The sequence below is a fragment of the Bemisia tabaci genome, chromosome 2 (assembly GCF_918797505.1).
Source record: "Bemisia tabaci chromosome 2, PGI_BMITA_v3".
NCBI lineage: Eukaryota > Metazoa > Arthropoda > Insecta > Hemiptera > Aleyrodidae > Bemisia > Bemisia tabaci.
The window spans coordinates 64022369-64045720 of NC_092794.1; the positions used below are offsets into that span (position 1 = coordinate 64022369).

At 36.2% G+C, this 23352-nt stretch overlaps 3 protein-coding genes across 4 annotated transcripts; 1 reads left to right on the plus strand and 2 right to left on the minus strand.

Moving 5' to 3' along the window:
• Positions 1-353: 353 nt before the first annotated feature.
• Positions 354-8081, minus strand: LOC109039669 (protein CutA homolog). Of its 2 annotated transcripts, none has more exons than XM_019055265.2 (7): positions 7933-8081; positions 6597-6769; positions 3168-3227; positions 2343-2388; positions 1775-1824; positions 968-1010; positions 354-566 (listed from the first exon to the last, which is right to left on the minus strand). In XM_019055265.2, exons 2-7 carry the CDS (start codon positions 6674-6676, stop codon positions 504-506), a joined length of 342 nt encoding a protein of 113 aa, XP_018910810.2. In that variant the 5' UTR covers positions 6677-6769; positions 7933-8081; the 3' UTR covers positions 354-503. The 2 variants fall into 2 exon arrangements, with proteins under 2 accessions (XP_018910810.2, XP_018910809.2); XM_019055264.2 differs by having other exon boundaries at positions 7878-8073.
• Positions 8082-8171: 90 nt separating this feature from the next.
• Positions 8172-18646, plus strand: Sec5 (secretory 5). Its single transcript, XM_019055190.2, has 8 exons — positions 8172-8622; positions 9626-9926; positions 11146-11341; positions 11907-12027; positions 12706-14327; positions 14979-15163; positions 15801-15860; positions 17464-18646. Exons 1-8 carry the CDS (start codon positions 8514-8516, stop codon positions 17537-17539), a joined length of 2670 nt encoding a protein of 889 aa, XP_018910735.2. The 5' UTR covers positions 8172-8513; the 3' UTR covers positions 17540-18646.
• A 780-nt stretch (positions 18647-19426) lies between these two features.
• LOC109039620 (uncharacterized) lies at positions 19427-22094 on the minus strand. The gene is made up of 2 exons (XM_019055191.2): positions 21938-22094; positions 19427-20225 (listed from the first exon to the last, which is right to left on the minus strand). Exons 1-2 carry the CDS (start codon positions 21992-21994, stop codon positions 19980-19982), a joined length of 303 nt encoding a protein of 100 aa, XP_018910736.2. The 5' UTR covers positions 21995-22094; the 3' UTR covers positions 19427-19979.
• Positions 22095-23352: the final 1258 nt, after the last annotated feature.

The following is a 23352-nucleotide window of genomic DNA, read 5'->3' on the forward strand; positions in this document are numbered from 1 at the left end:
TGAGAAAAATGTTGTGAGTAGTAGAACAAATTTTATTGAGTAGTTACACCATTTCATACGCAACCAGAGAATGATACTTTAAAAAAAAATTCAAAATACCTACATCGTTTTAATTATCATAATGAAAGAGATGAATAAAGTCTGCTTACAGAGCTTGTTAGAGAATACACAATGCACTCTCATTCTATACTTAATTTTTAGAATCTTTGCTCAGGCATTGATCCCAAGCCTCCACTCTATTGAGAGCAGTCGCCATAAAGAATTCTGCTTCATTTACTTACTTCAGAAGCACACACATGTACAAAAACTTGAAAGCTGATAAATTGGGACAGTTGTAAAGGAGATAGAGGATGTTTGATTCGAACTCAAGAATATAAAAAAGTATTACATTTAGAATAGCCAGTGATTCACTTTGTTGGGAAAGAACGAATTTAATATATTCGTTGTGTACTTATTTAAAATACTTTAGATTTTTTGCCTTTCACGAGCCCTTGAGATTGCCTTTATTTTCTTTCAGGTACAACATCAGAGATCCATGAGAGATAGTCTGGATTTCCTTTGTCAATCTGCAAAAAAAAATTGATTCTCTCTTTAGTAAATCCAATTTTAGAGGCACGCTTAGGTAATAGTGATGTCTTTATGACTCAACATGCCCTTGGTGCTGGATGGAGCTTTGCTACTTTGATTTAATCCTGAATTAAACTAATCGGAGAAAATGGTCTTTCCATATTTTCTAACTTTGAGATTTATCAGTTACGAGTTTATAAGCCTCCCCCTGAGTACATTAGCCACCATTAAAAAAATGTTTTTTTTTTACCTTTAAGAATATTATGCCATGAGAGGCATCTGCCTCGACTGAGTCAACCTCAACTGTGACCTTCTAGAGGTTGTGTAGGATAATGCATTTATAATTAAATTTACTTTGAGGAAGGTTGATTGAAAATTAAAAAATATTGAGCAAACTTACCGTGGTTGTGATTACTTCACAAACTTTATATGGATGATTAGCTCTAAAACAAAAGAGCAGAGAGTGACAGTAAAATTTACAGAGAGTGACAAACAAGGAAAAAAAATTTAAAAAAAAAAAATAATAATATTACGAAGGTTTTTGGAAAATAAGGGATGTGAGGAGGACAAAGAAAAAAACTAACTAGGATAGTACCTACTGGAAAACAGGCTTCAGATATAATGATTATTTTGGAAAGTAACACTTCTCAGGCTGCTGCTACATCTAATTCTTTTGCAAAATTCTTTCACAAACTTGGTTTACTTTAGAGTTTTAAAACAAAGAGTTAAAAATTTGCGATCTATCATGGACAGAATTTCTTTGGATATGAGGGGCTAATCTTCCAAAACATTACCGAACTGTAAGAGTTAGTGATGCTTTTTTTTTTAAAAAAAAAAGAAAAAAAAAGGCGATTGATTTTTGCAGCAAAAATTTGCATGTTTCAATTTATATAGTTAATGCGTATGTGCTCTTAAAACTTCTGGATTGAATTTCTTTGTAATTTTCAATTTCTGTGTATAAAAAATAAAGTTCAACTCGATAATACACTGATATAAAATTGAAAAATGGTTATCAAGCTAGAGGGACTTCAAAATATAGTTATGCAAATATAAGGCAACATCGTGTTTAACTGAATAGTAGCATTAGATGAGGATACACGTCGAGTGTAAAGATTAGTTTAGACATGAAAACTGTGACCTAAGAACAAGTGGCACATCCAGTCTTGCTAAAGATATGAAAAATTTAAGGTCTTAGAAAAATACTCACTTCACATGTGCAATTAGTTCATCAACAAGGGATGTTCTGGTTTTCATGAGCTGCAAGAAAAAATGATACAAACACGGTCAATACTCAATACAATAAAGAACTAAAATTGAAATATACATGTTATTGAAGTATTTTCAATAGAATTTCAGGAAAATTATGCGCATACTTATGTACTTAAACTTTAAAATTAAAGATATTAACAAGGAGTATTTTACATTTTTTCATTGCTTGGAACAACCCTGGTAGCGACAACTCTTAGAAAAGACTTGTGAGAAACTCGTAATACTTTAAAAAGAAAACTTTTAAAAGAAATATTGAAATATGTCCTCATACATGTTTGTTTAAATGCTGACAAAGTTTGGTGCTTTGTTCTTACAATATGATAAGCTACATCTAATTCCTCTTTATTTTCGGTTTTAAAATAATTAGAAAATTAAAAGTTTGGTTCTCTCTCCAATTCTGCTGTTAATTTTGGATAGCCTAATTGCAGGTGAAATATATTGTATTGGATGACATTGATAATTTAAAATGATGTGACAGTAGTCCATAAATGGGCCGTAAAACTCACCAAAAGAAGTTCGCTGTCTTCCTGTATTTCACCTTCCCATTTATATCTACAACAAAAAAACAGGCATGATTAGAGCAAGATGATAAGTTAAACTTTAATTTTCCCTTCAGAATTTTTAAATTAACATAGTAATAGGAAATTCTCTCTTTACAGAATTTTTATCAGCTCTTTTGATATGATTTGAAAAGCTTATGTACATGCATAAACTAGTATGAGAACACGATTCCGCAACTACCTAGCGCAAATGATCCATTCTATTTGATCATCAGCTACTTACAAGCTTATTAACTTAATTCTTGTCTCATATTTTAATAAAAATTAATGTATCAAAAAAAGGAAGTTCAGGAGTGCAGAGGTTGGTTTTCCTTAAACCAAAACATCACCACTCAGAAAAATTAGGGCTGTGCAATGACTTTGGGGTAGGGAAAAAATATTCATCATCAAGTTCCCTTGCAATGCAATGAATCTGCACTTTCATATTCTCACTCACTCATTCCCCTATAGACACTTTGGTGTCAAAATTGAAATTTCAGACTCATTGGAGATAATTATTTGGTTCAAAACTTGAAGAGTGCATATTCGGAACAGGGCATCCTGTACAAAGGCACCAAGGAACTTCAAAGTAATGCAATGAATCCTAAAAAAGTTCCAACAGAAAAATCTGAGAAACCACTTCACATTTCAAACTTTAAAAAAACCTCACTCAATTTGAGGGGTGGAGAAGGAGATCCTTTTCCAATTGGGTAGATCCTTGAGTCTTATTTTATGAAATTAAAATAAAAATATTAAGAATGAATACTTATGTGCTCAAAAGAAGAAACCTACATGGAAAGGATCTTTGGAACAATATTAACACAGGCAGCCAACTGATTCGTCACAACCGATCTGAAAAGCAAAAAAAACCACATTAAATAAACAAGACACTGACACACTGGGCTGAAATAATCGATGTTACCTACAAAATATTTCCTTGGAAAAATGCTCAACAACAAGACAATTATAAAAACAAAGAAGTAAACTGATAGTAATATGCATGGTTAGAGAAGGAGATGATACAATATTAATAGGTAAACATGATTCTGAGAATTTCTTTTTAAAAAAGGACAAGAATGGTACAAGAAAACTCACCAACTAATCTTAGGATTGGCAGAGAGTGGCAAACAAGGGGTAAATCTGCGGAAGAGGTAATATTCAAAGATGTTGATAGTTTTTTAATCTTTTCAACTCATCACTCAGAAACAATGCTGCATGAATTCTAGATTAGGATGAGCTGCATTTTACAGCTCTACACACTTCTCTACGAACATTTAATGATACTTCCCTGTGAAGAAGTGTCTATTTTTTCACCATCTACCTTCCTGAAAGTGCATTTCCTGAGCTCAGACAGAAATCATGACATCAAAAATCCTGACAAAAAACTTTTACTTGCTTACGGAAACATAGTCTGGAGTCATAAATTATGACGCGTCGTCTAAGTGTCGCAACGATTTTAGCGTTCGTCCCGCTCGCGAGGGTGGGCAGGGCGGTGAAGAGTCAAGACATCTTCGCAGTTTGAAACGCCTTCAATCCGGGGAGCTGCAACATGCGTACACCCGAGGTAAAATAGTTGTATGTTACGCCTGCCGTAAACGAACTCAAATATCGATGGTTCATTCCGCGCGAAATGGAGCTTATTTACCTCGATTGCAACGTTGCAAACCACATTCAATGCGTCAAGTTTCATCAATATTTTTTAAAAGATACGCAAAATTTCTCTGAAAAATTAACGATAATTTTACGATTGATTATGATTAAAATCACGGGAAATTTCGTCGCGATATTTAATTAGTCCTATTTTCCTTATTTTCTTTTTACCGAAAAAAAACCACGGTCCCTGATTCTAAATCGTAAGTATTAGGATAGTTACTTTTGTTTTTTATGCTGAAAAGTAGAAGGGAAGTCATAAATAATGACGCGTCGTCTAAGTGTCGCAGCGATTTCAGCGTTCGTCCCGCTCGCGAGTGCGGGCAGGGCGGTGAAGAGTCAAGACATCTTCGCAGTTTGAAACGCCTTCAATCCGGCGGAGCTGCAACATGCGTACACCCGAGGTGAAATAGTTGTATGTTACGCCTGCCGTAAACGAACTCAAATATCGATGGTTCATTCCACGCGAAATGGAGCTTATTTACCTCGATTGCAACGTTGCAAACCACATTAATGCGTCAAGTTTCATCAATATTTTTAAAAGATACGCAAAATTTCGCTGAAAAATTAACGATAATTTACGATGATTATGATTAAAACACGGGAAATTTCGTCGCGATATTTATTAGTCCTATTTTCTTATTTTCTTTACCGAAAAAAACCACGGTCCTGATTCTAATCGTAAGTATTAGATAGTTACTTTGTTTTTATGCGAAAATTGAAGGGATCATAAATAATGACGCACGTCTAAGTGTCGTATGATTTCAGCGTTCGTCCCGCTCGCAGTGGGGCAGGGCGGTGAAGAGTCAAGACATTTCGCAGTTGAAACGCCTTCAATCCGGCGGAGCTGCAGCATGCGTACACCCGAGGTGAATAGTTGTATGTTACGCCTGCCGTAAACGAACTCAATATCGATGGTTCATTCCACGCGAAATGGAGCTAATTTACCTCGATTGCAACGTTGCAAACCACATTCAATGCGTCAAGTTTCATCAATATTTTTTAAAAGATACGCAAAATTTCGCTGAAGAATTAACGATAATTTTACGAATGATTATGATTAAAATCACGGGAAATTTCGTCGCGATATTTTATTTAGTCCTATTTTCCTTATTTTCTTTTTACCGAAAAAAAACCACGGTCCTTGATTCTAAATCGTAAGTATTAAGATAGTTACTTTTGTTTTTTATGCTGAAAATTAGAAGGGAATCATAAATAATGACGCCACGTCTAAGTGTCGCAGCGATTTCAGCGTTCGTCCCGCTCGCGAGTGCGGGCAGGGCGGTGAAGAGTCAAGACATTTTCGCAGTTTGAAACGCCTTCAATCCGGCGGAGCTGCAACATGCGTACACCCGAGGTGAAATAGTTGTATGTTACGCCTGCCGTAAACGAACTCAAATATCGATGGTTCATTCCACGCGAAATGGAGCTAATTTACCTCGATTGCAACGTTGCAAACCACATTCAATGCGTCAAGTTTCATCAATATTTTTTAAAAGATACGCAAAATTTCGCTGAAAAATTAACGATAATTTTACGAATGATTATGATTAAAATCACGGGAAATTTCGTCGCGATATATTATTTAGTCCTATTTTCCTTATTTTCTTTTTACCAGAAAAAAAACCACGGTCCCTGATTCTAAATCGTAAGTATTAAGATAGTTACTTTTGTTTTTTATGCTGAAAATTAGAAGGGAGTCATAAATAATGACGCGTCGTCTAAGTGTCGCAGCGATTTCAGCGTTCGTCCCGCTCGCGAGGGTGGGCAGGGCGGTGAAGAGTCAAGACATCTTCGCAGTTTGAAACGCCTTCAATCCGGCGGAGCTGCAACATGCGTACACCCGAGGTGAAATAGTTGTATGTTACGCCTGCCGTAAACGAACTCAAATATCGATGGTTCATTTCGCGCGAAATGGAGCTTGATTACCTCGATTGCAACGTTGCAAACCACATTTAATGCGTCAATTTTCATCAATATTTTTTGTAAAAGATACGCAAAATTTCTCAGAAAAATTAACGATAATTTTACGAACGATTATGATTAAAATCACGGGAAATTTCGTCGCGATATTTAATTTAGTCCTATTTTCCTTATTTCTTTTCACCGAAAAAAACCACGGTCCCTGATTCTAAATCGTAAGTATTAAGAAAGTTACTTTTGTTTTTTAAGGTGAAAATTAGAAGTATTGTTTGACAAGATAATTTGGTGGTTCTGGGTACTAACAAATGAGGAAAAATTCTCACATCTAAACTAGAGTTTGGGTCAGATCTCTTGATGTAGTTCAAATAAATTTACAGATTTCACACGTTTGTTTTGAGTCTGATTAATCTCATGAGAAGATAATTTAAAACAGTTATTGATTCTAGCATGAGATCTTTGAAAAATGTATACACTTAAATGTGAGAGATTCAGTCTTTCTGCTTGAATTATTGTTCACATAGCAGAAAACGAGAATCCGGGTGAAGAAGCTGTTCTCATTCTGTTTAAAGGTACACTTTAAAGATCTTACAGCTTCTTCGGATTGAGAAGCACGAAACGTAGGTATTCAAAGTAGAAAATTCTACTTACTTGGCTAATTTTTTTGCATTCTCTTCATTGTCTATTGTGACAAAGGCCATTGAATACTGTCCTGCAGCATTTGTGGACATTGTGGTGACAGTTTGATTGAAAGCAGCTGGAAGTAAAAAATATGCCAGAGAAGGAATTCCGATGGCACAAACAGCTTTGAGACTTGGTTGTATCTGAAAAAAGTAAATTATCCTGTTAACATCCTTATTGAATCAAGTTTTGGATGTTTGTCATTTTTTAAAATTAGATAATGACAACATTCAGAATTTTTTTTGTCTACAGCTAATGTCCTGCTTACTTGTAGCGACTGTTCATTCGGAAGACTTTGACTCTACTGAAGTTAGAGCTACCAAAGAGTATTTTCGTGGTAAAAATTATGCGGCTAAAACCAAAGTTGGTGTAATGCGTCAAGGGTTTTACAAAACAAGGTACAACCTAGAAACCTGAAATGTCAAAAAAAGACTGGAAGTAAATCCATAAGCAAGTGACGAGTAATAGGGCTTTTTTTTTCTGAACTGCAGAGAATAGCTACAGGACGCATCACTTTTTTATCCCGCTCCACTGGCGTGTTTTCAGTGCGTTCCATGTGTTCCGAAAGAACGCTTGGAACGCTCTTCCGAGGTGAGTTGAGGCTGGTTGAGGCCGCAGTTAGGCCCGTTGAACCAGCCCAAACCGCTACCATCGCATTCCATGTGTTTCACGGAAAAAAAAGCTCTTATCTCGACTACTCAACTACTTAAGGTGATTCGTCAAGCTCAAAAGAAGTGGTCGAACTGGCATGCGATATCGCATCTTTAGGTCAAAATCTCGGCAGATTTTGAATTTTCAGTAAAAAAAAGGACAATAGCCCCTGCGCATGAGCCTGAATCATTCTAAACCCAAAAATCGGCAAAATTCAGAAAAATGAAAGCAGGATAGTGTTTGGAAGAAAACCTCGCATTCGATTCAGCCATCGATTTCGGTATCCAATGCGAGGTTTTTTTCCAAACACTATCCTGCTTTCATTTCTCTAAATTTTGCCAATTTTTGGGTTTAGAATGATTCTTCAGGCTCATGCGCAGGGGCTATCGTCCTTTTTTATGCTGAAAATTCAAAATCTGCCGAGATTTTTGACCTAAAAGATGCGATATATCGCATGCCAGTTCGACCACGTCACTTGAGCTTGACGAATCACCTTAAGGAGGTACTGATGAACGCACCAACTATAGAATAAAGGGTCTTGGTGAAAAAGATTTAGAGAGTATTTTCGGTAACCAAATAGAGGAAGCTTTCAAAACTTACTCCGTACAACATTGAGTGCTTTACAGGGTTTATTGGAATGGACACAGTTCACTACCTTTGTAAACGAAAAACAAAGAAAATCAATACTGGAGCAGCACTTGTCTGTGAGATAAATACAAGCTCAAGATATATTCAAACAAGATATTATAATAATTTAAAATGTTCCAAAATCTTATAAAACACTCGTCTCTACAAAAAAAACACGCAGAAGACGTCAAGAAATTAACCTTACTTAAAAAGCGTGATGACAATGTAAACAAAATAATAATCCGGTGTCTTGCCGTTGAGTGTTGATGTCAACAACGGTGCTAAGGTTATGTGTACAGCCAAAATTATTAGTGATAAGAAAACTTTTAACTGAAACTTCTCCTTAATTTGTTACCCTGTTTCTTCTACTGCTACTTCGTACACATTCATGTTTTCATGGAACTTTCTAACATCCCTAGAATCATCACTCACCTCGTTATTTTTCTCCTACAGGAGAACAGTGCCTCAGGTCTGTGATAAGTGTTACGCTGGGATCCCAGGCGATGATCTCTCCTACAGCCACAATTTTCCTGATTTAATTTTATGACATTGCCGTGAAGGACTCCTTTCATGTTCGCTCATTCGTAGTACTACTCTCTGTTTTAAAAAATGGCACCTGCTCCAGTCGTGAACGGTATTTCTCCCAAGGAAGGCCCTCCCGGAACGCGGGTCACAATCCGTGGTCAGCATCTTGGAAAAACTCCGAATGATCTGATTGGTAAGCTGCTTTATCATCGGTGGACAATAATAAGTGCTATGCATAACACCTGTCATCTACCTATTTTTATCATTTGGATGTATATCTGCCAAACGAAACCAGAGATACTTAAGTGGGGAAGAAGGGGTGTGCTCATTTGTCAAGGGCCGTAAGAATGAATGGGAATTAGAAAGCGCCGATGTCAGCGGTAACAAAGAAGTGCCGCATTCAGTTATCATAGAATTTCCTTTGAAAGAATGTAAAATCTAGCTTTTCCATTTCTCCATAGGGAATCGAGCTCACATTTACATTATCTCTTATGCAGCTTTCTAGAGCATGTTCCATCTTTCCCACTCGTCTATATTGTTTGGTTTGGCAGGAATACGTCCATTTGTTTAGGGCTGGATTTCTAATTTGCTGAACAGGTAAAGGCAAGTTCTCTGCCCTTACTTTTAAAGGCCATCTCTCCAGTCTTCAGTACCAGAAGGAGCCACTGTTTGTAACATTTGTCCTCTCGCGTCCATTATTTGCTGTCATGGAATACAGCTTAAGTACGTCGACAGTGTCAGTCGGCAATCACATATCTCATTTGCAGTGTCTGGAAATCTCCGTCTCTATGTTATTTTTTTGAAGGAGAACAAATTGACATCATTTCTTGAAGTGTTTGCAGAATTTTCTTCGCACAGAAAAGAAAAATCACGGCAGTTCTGAAGAAATGCCGTTGAGTGGTTGGCCGTTTAAAAAATAAAAAATGACAGGAAGTCTGCGACGTTGCAAACCGAGTTATGTGATTGCCGACTTACACTGTCGATGTGCTTCTCCGTGCACTGTGCAGGTAGTTTTTCTTGTATCATTTTAAGTTCAAACTCCTGCCCTCATGTAGATTACTTAAGTAATTAGCTCTTCTTCAGATTTGAGGGAATAATGAATCGTTGTGTTTTACCCTAAACTTAAAAACAAAACATTATAATTAATTTTTTCTTTTCATCAATTCATCTTAGTTTCCTTTTTTTATTTTCAACAGGTTTAACAATTTGTGGCAGTGACTGTTTGCTGTCTGCGGAATGGAAATCGCCAAACAAAGTTATTGCTAGATCCGGTCCAGGAAAAGGCAGAGGTGAGATAATTGTGGTCACAGGCTCTGGTGGAATTGGCACTTCTTTAGTTCAATTCCGCGGGTATCACGAAACAATTGGCCCATTGAAAGAAAGTGCTGTATGGGTTGAAGAAGCTTCCTTGAACACCCTAACATGGGGCCACCGCTCACTTTCTCCATCAAGTTACCAACTTGAGGATCCTTTGGGTCTGTCAGTTGAAGAAAATGAGTTAGTATTTTACTTTTTTCATTTATTTATATTTTCACTTGTTATGTCAGTTTTGCCTCTCCAGCTCATAGCAAGACATTTCATTGAAATTAAAATTAGTCAGACAAGCAGACATATGTAAATACAGCATGGTAATTGATTTTAAAAAAATCGAGCTACTAGCCAAAAATAAATTAAACAAGTAATATTTCAAACCACATAGAGATGAGAGATAATAAACGTTTCGACCACTAACAAACTGCAGTCTTGGTCTCGGCAGTCGAAACGTTTGCTTTGTTTTTTGTAAGTTGGTTATTATCTCTCATCTCCAAGTAGTTTGAAATATTACTTGTTTAATTTATTTTTGGTTTGTAGCTTGATTTTTTTTAAACCAATCACCATGTTCTATGCAGCTTAGCCAGCCAAATTTGGCATTAAAATGTAGGTAAATGCAGCTTGAGTGGCGAGATATTGATGAAAAAAAATGAGGTATAATGTTCGATGAGATTAAACTGAACAGAACTTCTGTAATAAATCCAGAGCAGTATGTGCATGAAAAATTACCCATCTGCAATCCAAATAAAATGAAGACTTAAAGAAATAGATGCTGTGATGGTTGGCATACTTAGCTGAGGGAAAATACCTAATTCTTAACATCTTTTTTAAGAATATTTATACGCAAAGGAAAGCAATCAAATGAAATGATAAAATAAAATAATGCTAAAATTGTAAATCTTTAAACAAAACCTCAGAAAAAAATGAAGACAAAACACCAGCTCAACTTTATTGCATGACTCTCAATTGAGGGGCTTGGAGGACAAGGCGCATAAGTGCAGTTTTTGAAAAAACTGAGATATTAATGATTTCAGTACCTAAAACTAGTCTTAACATATATTCTGTCAAAAATTTGCTCCCAAATTCCAATTTTTGAGTATCACCAAGTCAGATTGAACTTTCTTTCCGCCACAAGGATCCATGTAATTTCGAAAATTCAAACACATATTTCTCGAAATGGCAAAAACTGCTCTTATGCGCCTTGTCCTCCAAGCCCCTCAATTGATGATTGTAAAATCACCAATACCAATAGTTTTACTTTAAACAGATTTACTTCGAAAATTTTAAGACTAGAAAACTCAGTTATTTTTTTCTTGATCTCTGACGCTTTTTTTTATTCTCCCCAAGAATTGGAAAGCATTAAGTTTATATTCTCTTTAAACTAATATGCTCTGATAACTTACAGAAAGAAGTTTCCAGAAGAAGATTTACATGAGCTCTTTCCAGAATGCAGCGGGGATTTATCCTCTGAAAATTTTGAGCCTGGTTGGTTTCTGCTAGAACATCATCATGCTACCTCCTTTGATGATCTCAGAGTAGGTCTTTCATTCTTGCGGAGAAAAGTTGAGGGCCAGAAAGAAGGCCAGATCTCTTTCTTGAAGGTAATTTTTATTGCTTTTGTCTGAAAAGAAAAAAAAATTGATAATACATATAGGTAAATAAAATTAAAAACACATAACATAACTTACCCGTATCAATCTTCTGTTCAAGTTTTAGAAAGGTAGATTAATCCAGCAAAATCTAAAAACTTCATCTTAGCTTTTTTCTTAAATGAAAAATTGTGGAACATATAGCTTACATTAATCAGAAAAAGTAATAAAGTAATGAAAGGAATCAGGTTATGAAGGAGAGCTTTTTTTTTATTCAGAAATCCTTTCCTTCCACAGAAACTAAGGAGTAGGAAGTGTTGAATACAAATGATTTTATCTTTTTCTTTTCTGCCCTTGGTAATTGATAGCATTTTCTTAGTAGAAGTATCATTAATTCAGCAAACACTCATTGATCTTCTTATCTGTCTCCACCCTTACTTTCATGAAGTAAATAAATGTCTCCTAAGGGTATTTCATCCAACAAAGACATATTTTTACCCACTAAAAAATTTCATGTGAGTGTATTTTTCTTTTATAAATTAAGGTAACCCGTGAATAATTGGATTTATTTTTCCAGTCAAATATTGGATCAGTAATGGAGCAGTTGGACACCCTTTTCATATTGAAGGAAAAATTTGAAGCTGATTTGAAAGCAAGAGACATTGACCCTACCATCAAAGTTGAAAAAGCAATTGAAGGTATCTCTCATATTTTTTCATAATCTGAACGGAAAGTGACACATCAACAATACCTGTAGAAAGAAAATATTCAATTTACTGCTATAGATTATGTTTTCTAAAGTAGATGCAGATTGAGCGCACTCAGAGGTGAGCACGCTCAATGGCACATTTTGATATTATACATACATCCCTGCGATAGTATTTGTGACCTCGAGTATTTGAACTTGCTCACAGTTACAGAACCTAAATTTATCCTTAGTCCTGATGATACATTATCAATTTTGCAAGTACGAAAAATCATCTGCTATAGTGTCAGACTGCGGAGTTCGATAAACTATGGAAGAAACCAAGTCTGTAAATTTCAAAGTTTACAGGGTTTGCTCCTCTTTTCTGAAAGATTGCAAGGTTATTAAGGTACATAGGTAATTTTTTTTTCATTTTTGTTTTTAAATAATTTTTTGGGTAAAATCATATCCACCACTTATCTCATTGCCTCTTACTTCTAAAATTGTATATCTTACTTGAAAGGAGGGGAGCTCTCTCTCTCTATCAAAACATCTAATATTTTATTATCATTTGTAAATTTGATCCGTCAAAATGTTTCTCAATTAGTTAGTTAACAATGGTAAACTAATGGAAAAAATACTTGGGTCGTATCATCTTACTGCTAGTACATAGTCATTCTTTTTGTTTCAGAATCAATCAGTGAAGCTGAAAAATTATTTCATGATGTTCTTGCGCGAAGAGAAAAAGCAGATGCCACTCGCAATGCTTTAAATGTCATGCAGCGGTTTAAATTCCTCTTCTACTTGCCTGGAAGTATTGAGCGGAATGTGAAAAAAGGGGAAATAGATGTTGTCATCAACGATTATGATAGAGCTCTTAACCTTTTTGGTAAAACTGATGTTGCAGTTTTTAAGAAAGTTCTAGCCGAAGTTGAACTTAAAATCAGTGAATTGCGAGAAATGCTGTGGAAGAAGCTGGAAGATATGAGCATTGGCCTTGACCAGCAAAAGAAGACAATTCGTAACCTAGTAAATTTGGAAATTGCAGATGACCCAGGATGGAAAGCAATCACAGTGCACTCAAATTTTCTCAATGAGCAGTTGATTGCCTGTAAAACAGAACATCTGAAGGCTGAAAGTGCAGATATGGATGGCTCTTCCAAACACTTAGACTCCCATCATAAACACAAGCACAAAAGAGCTGCCAGTGGGACATACAATGTTGAGCTTCTAAACAGAACTCCTCAACCCGTTCTCTGTGTAGAAGAACTCACCGAAATACTATCTCAAAGATTCCCGGACCTGTGGAAACTTGGGCAGTCATATTTTAGTGGAGAGTTTCAAATAAAAATAGATCCAGGTCGTCCTCAAGAGTTCAAAGGAATCGTGCTCTCTATTATTAGCCTCGTGTGCACTCTGTTAAGGTCTGCTTTGCTTCCACACACTGTAGATAAAAATCAGCAGTGGCCTCAACACCATAAAACCTCAGACTCTGTCTCTACGTGGCTTCCTCATTGTTTGCGGTACATACGTGCCGCGTACTCAACATTAATTGCCTTAGATCTACCAAGTGATGCTTTAAATATCTTCTCCTCCTTAGTCTTTGATCTAAGATTACACTGCATGAGTACTCTCCTTTGTCAAGCGGCAGAGCAAATAAAAACGCTCGGTTTGAAGGAAAATTGGCAGATAGAGTTCGACCAAAATGGAGGCATTACTCAGCTTCCCAGTATGTTTGAAAATTTAGTTGCAGAAGTCATGCAATTAGTGAAAGACTCTGTTATAATAGCAGAGCAGCGAGAAACACCTCTTCTAGACAACCCAGCTGCTAAAAAAGATCTAAATAGACTTGTGTTGAAATTATTGCTGAATTTTGTGGAGGCATTAGATAATCTTGGACTGACCAATGAGGATGGTGATCATACGCTCGGTGTCTCGCAGCTCATTGGTTCTTCATCTCAGAGTCGGGATAAAGACTCTTTTGGAGCAGTGTATGAACAGAAACTGCTTTGTACTCTAAGCAATTGTCGACATACGCGCTTGACAATTTTTCCACGTTTCATTAATCTATTTGAACGTCATGGATTCCCTCGCCTTAGTGAACCATTTGAAGAAGCAGAAATGGCATTTAAACACTTAGAAAAAAGGATTTTAGATACATATATAGAACAAAAGAGCGACCCATTAGTTGGAACAATTGAGCCTTCTATGTACATCGGCAATTTTGACTGGGATACATGTCTTCCACCTACTGATATCCGTCCCTATGCCAAAGAGATAATCTTTTCTAATATTATCACCGTACATTCTGAGGTGAGCATTTATATTCTCTTCACAGTATCATTATTTTCTCTTCCTCTAAGGAGTCCAATGACAATAGGAGCTAGTAATTGTTAGGATACAATCATACACTCTGAGTCAAATGCAACATTGACAAAGTATAGGTCACTTGGAAAAGATGAAAGTAAATAATGTATCTAAGGCACTGTGGCTTTGACAAAAAAAAAAAAAAAAAAAAAAAAAAAAAAAAAAAAAAAACTTTCCATTCCTTTTTGTTTTAGGTTTTCACATATCGATGGCGAAAGCTGCACATAACATCTCTAAGCGGTATTGCAGAGCTTTTGCCTTATTTAATTTTTGGAAGAAAAGTCAATGAACATCACTCTTTGGAATTTTTATTGATTTTTCCTCATCATGTGTGAAACCTGTAACAATTTTAAAAGAAAACATGTATCGGTTTCTTCTTCCAAAATAGTGGAATTTTCTTGGAAAACGCTGCAAGTGTACCTGAAGCTCTTTTTAAGTATTATTCAAGTCGGCTTCTTAACCTGTTTCATCTCTCTCTCTTTTTCCCTAAAAAATGATATAATAATTGCATTGGGTTTCTACATGCAACTTGAAGAATTTAAGAAAAACTCAGTCTATTAGGTCAGTGATGATACGATTTTCTGTATGTTTTCTCAGGTTTACAAAGTGATTCCATCCCTGGTGTATCCTGTGATCTCTCAAATTGTCGAAATAGTAGCTGAAGAACTGTCGCGGCTAATGTCTTGTGTAACCAAATTTAGTATTGCTGGGAACCAGCAAGCCAGAATAGACATTATGGCCATCCAGCAAACCTTGCAACACTTTTCAACAAAAAATGCTGTGTGAGTTTTGATCACTTATAAGCTTTTTATCTTCTTTTAATCATGGCGCTGAATACTAGACCGATTTTCAAGAAAATTGCCCAAATGTAGTTTTTAAAATTTAATTGTATAACATACGAAACGGACCCTCTCTCATTCATTGTAGGACGAAGTAGCATCTTGAATTAAAACAGCACAATAAAGTCAGGTTCTGGGGGAGGGTCCATAATGGTTTAGGAGTGCTTGTGTTACTGAATAGCCATTGTCTCAACAAGTGGCAGCGAAGCTGTGAGTGTTACCACCTCCTGCTGGTCCAGATAAGGTGAATAGAAGGAATAAACTCACCCATAGGTACTTCATGGGCCCTCCCTACAAACCCTTCTCAATTGCTGTTTAATGAGGGAGGCTCATGAAAAAAGAAAAGAAAAATGGTGTTATGTTTGAAATTTATTATTCATTTAAAATTTTGCTCCATTTACTCTCCTCTGGAAGACATGTTATTCTTTTGAGTGTGACTTCAAGAAAGCTTAAATGACTCTGAGCTTAACTTTTCTTTCTCTTCTTTGACTAACAGTAAGTCAATGCACACTCCCCCATTCTTGATTTACTCCATTTCATATTCTTTGTCATTATTGATATTTTTTTCTCTTCCACCCAGATTGTACTTCAATGAGGCTCTTGAAACCATTCCTCCACTTGATGACCCATTTGATTTGAAGTAAGTCTTTTTTCTTTTCAATATATATGTACATCCTCTTAATTTTTCTGGAACGTTTTTTTAATGGAACTGCTAGGTCAAGAATAAACATAACCCAAAACTGTTGCAACTAAAAATATTGAGAAGGTACTATATATCTCAGTAATAATAGGTGGAAAAAATATTTCTTTGCCTTCACTCCTTACACTGCAGTAAATTAGTCGCAACTCAGAGTTGAATCTACGTACAAATTACTGTGAGGCAAGTCCTGTTATTTCCATCATAATGGGCCTTTTGCAAACTTTTGCTAGAGCAAAAATAAGAGTTGTTCCTTATAGAAAATGGGTCAAAAATCGAGCATCGGCAAAGTCTGGAATGCACTCTTAACTTCACAATTTGCGAAAGGAATTTGCGTTTTTGGAGCTTCCCGCTTCAGAAACGATACCATAGCACAGGTGAACATTTCGTTAGAGGAGTCGTGCCATTCAATCCTTGCGTACTAGAATGCTTTGCAATACTCAACATAACCCAAGCTATTAAGACGGATCTTTATCAACACAAGCAAAACGTGAATGTAAACATGCCAGGCTGTTAACAAATGGTTAAAATTTTGTCCGGGCACATGAGTTTTGGCCAGTATTGGTGGATTGGCATCAGCCATGTTGAATACTGTGCAGTATCCTACTGCAGACTGCACAGAGGTTGGAAGGAATGACTCCTCTAACAACATGTTCACCTGTACCGTATCATCTTTTTGAAGAAGGAAGCTCAAAAAAGCGTGAACTTCTTACGCAGAATGTGAAGTTAGAAGTGCATTTCAGACTTTGCCGATGCGCTCATCGTGATTTTTGAGCCATTATCTATAAGAAATAACCCTTATTTTTGCTCTAGCAACAGGCAACAGGCCTATTAGGACAGAGGTATTGTCTCAATGTGTATTTTTGTTGATGAGTTTAAGTAAAATCACTTTCATGGTCCTTTTTCGGTTGTAGTTTTTATGCAATCTATATTTAGACGGATTTAACTAAGATTAGCTTGACTGCACTTCATGTGGCTTAATTTTCTCTTACGTTTTATTTTTTCAAAAGAGAACTACATTACTCAACTTACTTCAAAGTTATTGCGAATTTACCCTAGATCATGAAAAAAATACCGGCACCATGTTAAGATTCTGTGTTGCTCAGTTTTCAATTTAAAAAATACAACGTAAAAAAAAAAAATAGGTAAACAAAGTTAAACTAGTTCCAGTCAAGTACGTCCAAATATACTTCATTGTCAAAAATCAACATTTCAAAACCTCAGGTTTGATCTCTTTAGAAAAAAATTTATGTAGGAGGCTGAGGCTTTCAAAATTTGTCGAACTCAGCAGGATAACTTGTTGAATCACCTTACATTTAGCCACAATTTGCGCATCCTTGAAGTTACTTCCTTCAATCTCTGATGTTTTATGGGAGCACAGGAAATTCAAAGTGAGCCTCATCTCATCAAAGCTAATTTTATTCACTGCCAAAGCAGAAATTTTATAAATTTTAGCATTGAAGCATCTTCTTCAATTATCATTATAGGAATGTAAGTTCTTGTATATTGATTCTTTTAATTGTAACTTCTGTTTTTTCATTTGCAGAGTTGTCGATGAAGTTCTGAAAAAGTTCACTGCAAGAAATAAATTACAACTAAAGTGTTTCAACAATCCTTCCTAAATCAAGAAAGTGCTGATTGTAAGTCAATTCCCTCACACTTTTTTTCTTTTCAATGGTGCATATAATCTGTGGTATCAGGTGTTGAAATAGGTAAGTGAAAAATAGGACCTGGGTCACTTTATTTTTTTACTAAATTGTGCTGTCTCAGGAATGTTTTCAGTATAATTTTTTACTGATTTGTCAAAATGAATAGTGTCTCTGATGTTTTACAGGGAGATGAAGTGCACTTTACCATCTTCCATGATGTAAGATCAAGTTCAAAAATTAAAGTTGGACCGATTTAAGTGGAGTCAGACTAACAGCATTTTGTGTTGCCCAATTTTCTCTCATATTTTATTTTTTAAAATAAAACCAAATTGCTTAACGAATTTAAACTTCCTGCAAATACCTATTTAGCCTAAATTGTAACTAAATACTCACAACATTTCAAGTATCAGTGTTCCTTAGTTTACTGAAAAAAAAATTAAGAGAAAATTAGGCAACGTCTAATGTAGTTAGACTGATTCCTTGTCACTCTGTCTAGTCAATATCTAAGGCTCTATCCAAATTCATCAAAGTTTGAGAGAAAAAGAGCACTTGCCAACACGTCATGAAAAATCCAAAAACTTTAATGTCTCCTCTAACAACGCTTCATTTTAGCCATCTGAGGAGTCTCTAATTTCAATTTGCTGTGATTAATTTTCTTTAGGCTTGTAAGCGTGTAAAAGTGGTTACTTAGGTGCATTCATCAGTAGATATCTTAATTTTTTAGAATACGGATTTACTACCCTAAATGTACTTTTTAGAAAGTCTTTCATCAGATTTTGCAGGAGTTTTAATTAAAAAGAAAGAATTTTTTCTCCTTCTTGTTACTTGCTGCCAGTTTTTCAGGTCTTTCGTTTACTTTACTGCTCTTCTCGTCAAAGTTAGTAGTTGTAATATTTTAGAAACTCCCAAAGACATTATCCTATTTTTGTTGCTGGCACAATTGCATATATTTTCCACTATATTCTACCAGTGCTAAAATTTGAATCCTCATTTTACATTTTGTATATTTATTACCTATTTTATATTTAACCAAAGTACTCTGGAAAAAAAAAAAAAATCAATAAATACTTAATTCACATATCTATAATTTGTTAATTTATTTTCGCTTCAAGTTCATATTACAAACTAAAATGGAAAATATCTTGGGCTCTTCTCTGAGTCTATAATATGACTGCCCATAATATTAATACTAAAAATATTAATTTTGAAAAGTATCGAGTGCAATTTTAAAATATTAAATTTCAAATACTCCCCTTCTGTAGGACTGTTCGTACCATCATCAACAACTTATGCCTCCTTGCCTTCAATCATTAATTAATGAGAAAAATCAACCATGTCAGGAAAATACCATCTGAGAGACAAATGTTTACTCTATTTGTGGTGCCCATCAGAAGTTTATTTACATATATTTTTAATTCAAGCCAAACAGGTTTAAAATTGATGACTGACATGGGGCTGTAATTCAGTTGGTAAAGTCCCAGAAATAAGCCATAAAGTATGTTAGGCACTTAGAGGGAGGGAGAGGTCTAGAGGTGCCTGACCATGGCGGAGGATGACTCTTGTAAACCCAAAATAAGGCTGAATGGAAAATTGTACTGTTTCAGAATATAGGAAGTATTGGAGGGAGCCAAAATTACAAATAATAAAATGTAACTTGTTACTCTGAAGAGATACACCGTAAGAACATTTGAATGTTGCCACATTCAATTTAATGAAATATTTATTATTGAAAAAAAAAAACTATGAATATTTTTGTACTAACAATGTAATGATTTCTCTCTTTATTTCAATATTGAAACTCGAAAAGGAAACTGTGTGAAAACACAAATTAGGACCACAAAATGAAAAGTCATAGAATAATTTGAATGTTCATTTAAAATTTCTTTATCATGAAAAACCAGTAATGGAAATATAAAACCATCTGTAATTATACACAAACTCTTTTCCGCATGCAAGTCTATTTAGCCACTATAGAATTTTAAATATCCTACTGTTTGAGTAAAACAAAAAACTTGATCCAATATCAATCCCCCTCATCCCCTTTATTCCTATTCCCAACCATGATACAAACTTGCCGTTATAGGTTGGCTGCACGGTTAATGTGCATGGATTAAAGTTTGCAATACACAATTAATACCTATCCCTGACTCATTTCACAACGACTTATCGATGGTTCAGGTGCAATAGGAAAAAACTAAAAATATCAGCTTGCGTACATATTTTATACTGTAGAATGAGGCACTGTCCCTAACTCATTTTCGCCAAAATTGTCAGTTAGGTGGTCCTCTTCTTCAGCCATCGTTTTGTGCCTTTAATTTTGCCAAGCAGATAAGTGTTTTTATCGGTAAGCCAGAAATAATAGTTCCTTTTTCCAAAATGAAGTCTAGGTATTCATAGTTTTGACGCATGCTAGTTATCCAAAAATGCCCGTGACTTTGCCAGTGTTTTTCGTATCAAGTTTAGTGATATTCACTATTTGCTTCATCTGCTCCTCCATTGCTTTGGAGATTGCAGCCACCTTCGCCTTAGCCTCAGGGCCCAGATCTTTGTAACTTGTAAGCAGTTTCTTGAGGAACGCATTCACATCATTCTTAGCGGTTTCACCCATTTGGTCTAAACTTTTACCTTCAATATTTTCTGAAGTGCATTCACATACAACCTGGAACAGTCACGAACAAATTAAGTTATCTTTCCCTCCCTATGCGATTTTAGGGACTTAAAAATGGTCAATGACCAGTCTTGGGCACTTTTCGTGCCCCGTAACTATGAGGTATTAAAAAAGAAAAATTCAGATAATCACCAAAATAAATGAGAGAAAAAATATAAAAGTTATATCTAAATAAAAAATACGTAAGTATAATAAAAGTAAGATGAAACGGTTATTCTAAAAGAAGAAAACCCACACGTAGCTCCGTTATGCGTGCATAATGCCTAAGAATCACGTCCGCATGGTATGCATGAGATAATCTGAGAGTTTAAGCTTCAGAGACTATATGTCGACAGGGCCGGATTAAGGGGGTGGCCACATGGGCCGCGGCCCATGGCGGCAAATCTAAGAGGCGGCACATTTTGCAATTTTTTTAAATGTAGGTAAAAAAAAAATCGGATTTAGAAAAAAATTAGAAACAAAATCTCTCATTTTCTGAGAGTATAGTAATTTCTAATTTTGTCGTCTTTCGGTGATACAAGAGACAGCACCTTTAATTAATCGAGTTAAGAGAGAGACCAAACACGCAATTTGGCCAGGAACGGCGCGACTGAGAGAGAAATGATGACGAGGACTTGAGATGAAAAGGAGAAGCCCTCGGCGCGGCGGTCGGCATGTAACACATATTAGCGCCTACGTTCCTACAAGACTGCACGAATACTTCACGCATTGCATCAAACACAGTGCGGTCACTGCGGTCAGCGTGAAACGGATAGCGCCTACAAGAATGCATGAATACTTCACGCATTGCGCAAAACACACAGTGCGGTCAGCGTGAAACGCATAGCGCCTACAAGACTGCGTGAATACTTCACGCGTTGCGTCAAACACAAGGCGTTCAGCAGCGGTCGTCGGCGTGAAACTCATAGCGCCTACAAAACTGTCGAAATACTTCACGCATTGCTCCAAACACGGTGCGGTCTGTGCGGCGCGGCGACGGAAGTTAAAATCATTAAACCACATTTATGTTTGCTCTTTCATAATTTTTTCGTTCATTTCTTATGAATGGAAGGCCTTGTCCACGCAGAGATAGGTTTACGAAACTTAACGTTCGCGCAAAGTGCGGTGAATTTTTGCTAGTAGTGTTGACAGGGCTTTCCCAAAAAATGTGTCCAACACGAGTAAACGCGTCTCATGCACCCCTTCTCCGCTGGCACGTTCACTTGATGGTTTTTATTGATGCTTTCAAAACGAATGAGAAGGGGAGCGGCAAAATACAGGCGGCCCATGGGCGGTAAGTAGGTAAATCCGGCCCTGTCTGTCGACGGTGAAACTACCAGACCGCGTATCTCGTTTGTGGTGTTTAACAATCTCCGCTCACATTTTATTTTTTTTGAAGTAGACCAGTTCAATATCATTTCTTGAAATTTTCACAATAGAAAGGAAAATTTTAGATAAATTCTGCTCAGAGTTTTCTCCGCGCGAAGAGAAAAAATCACGGAAGTTTTCGAGAATGGATGTTGAGTGGTTTTCCATTTAAAAAATGAAGTATGAAAGGAAGTTTGCGACGTCGCAAACCGAGACACGTGGTTTGGTAGTTTCACGATAGATGTGTTACAAAAATAAAATACACAGCGATAAATGTGAAATAACTATGCATATTATTAACAGCTTGGCAAGCAGATTTTTGGCGCGCAAGTAAGAGCCAAAGGAAGGGCACTTACCGTTGCTACAAAGGTTGCAAGGAGAAGAAGGAGCAGGCTGCTGCGGTTGAAAACCATGTTTTTATCGTATTTTGACGAATGAGTAACGAATTCACACAATCTGCGTTACAGAATGTTCAGTATTGAGGTGGATACTATTTTAACAGCACATTAATACCTGCTTTTATCTCCTAACTATGACCCTTGAACTGCAAGTTACGTAATACGCAAAATTAGACACCAGTATATTTATTGTGTTGCTCCCAGAAATCATCGAATGGATTGTGTATTGAAAAAATCGTTTAATCATGATAACGGAACATTTTTCCAGATTTTACCACCGGAAATATCATTTATCGATTCATCTCCTACATTTTTCCAAATGTTAGTGTAGCAACTTGGCTTTGGTGTGTAACCCCAGCGGCCCAGCGCATATTCAAATACAGATAAAACCACTCACTGGGGGTCAAGGCCCATTTAATCTCACGTCCGTCAGTTACTACCAAAAAAATAAACAAAACATGATAAAAAAAATATCATTTAATTCAGATATAAAATTATGTAAGCCTATGTATGCATTATTTATCCAAAATAACCTATCAAGGTAGCGAGCAGTAACCGCTCGTAATTATTTGCAAGTATACATTGTAAACTCAAACATCCCGCTCAAAAAAAACCTGGTAAATTGGAGGAAAAGTATTCACAAGTCTCCCAAAAAAATGTAATATTCTATCAAACGAGATTCGATATTGTCCGTTGTCATTTCCAGAACGGAGAGACAATACCTAACGAGAGAACTTCATGGTTTGACCGCCGCGCAGTGGCACAAGTCCATGGGGGAGTTGGACAAAAAAGCTTAGTACTGAGCTATTAACTGAGTAAAAGACTGAGGTTTTAAAAGTCGTTCCACTGTTTCTCTCAAAAATTTTCTCCTAAAAATTATTTATTTAAACCCTCCAACCCCTTAAAATGTATATTTTGCACTTGGAAAAAAACTCCGGGCGTGAAAGCCGCACTTACGGGCTGTATAGCCATACCGTCCGTGTCACAGGCTCAGAGGCCGGAAGTTTCGGACGTAGCTTCTAGAGTAGTCGAAGCTACACGGCTCCAGTACCCGGAACTCTCGGCTTCTGCACCCAGAACGGACGGCATGTCTATATAGTCCGTAACTTCTTTTTCAGTGTGACGATTTAAACATCAAAATTTGCAGTTTTGGTCTTAAATGCCATGTCCGACCTCTGCAAAAGAATCGATCCACCGTGCGGCGCACAGTGGATGCAGTCAATAGAAGGAGTTGGACAAATTTTGGAAACTTAAAGAGCTTAAAACTCAGCTTGTACAACTTTTGAGGTTCTAAAAGTATAGTCTCATTGGGTTTCTCGTGAAATTTTCTTCTCTGCATAACCTCTTAGAATTTAAAATGTGACGAAATAAAC

Excerpts from the sequence above, each read along its gene's own strand:
- LOC109039669 (XM_019055264.2), bottom strand. Across the intron at positions 3,228-6,596 it reads AATGCAAAAAAATTAGCCAA|ATCGGTTGTGACGAATCAGT; the intron begins GTAAGTAGAATT and ends TTTGCTTTTCAG. Across the intron at positions 567-967 it reads GTGAAGTAATCACAACCACG|ATTGACAAAGGAAATCCAGA; the intron begins GTAAGTTTGCTC and ends TTTTTTTTGCAG.
- Sec5 (XM_019055190.2), top strand. The coding sequence starts at position 8,514 with ATGGCACCTGCTCCAGTCGTGAACGGTATTTCTCCCAAGGAAGGCCCT. Across the intron at positions 11,342-11,906 it reads GCCAGATCTCTTTCTTGAAG|TCAAATATTGGATCAGTAAT; the intron begins GTAATTTTTATT and ends TTATTTTTCCAG. Across the intron at positions 15,164-15,800 it reads TTTTCAACAAAAAATGCTGT|ATTGTACTTCAATGAGGCTC; the intron begins GTGAGTTTTGAT and ends TCTTCCACCCAG.
- LOC109039620 (XM_019055191.2), bottom strand. The coding sequence starts at position 21,994 with ATGGTTTTCAACCGCAGCAGCCTGCTCCTTCTTCTCCTTGCAACCTTT. Across the intron at positions 20,226-21,937 it reads TTGCAACCTTTGTAGCAACG|GTTGTATGTGAATGCACTTC; the intron begins GTAAGTGCCCTT and ends TGACTGTTCCAG.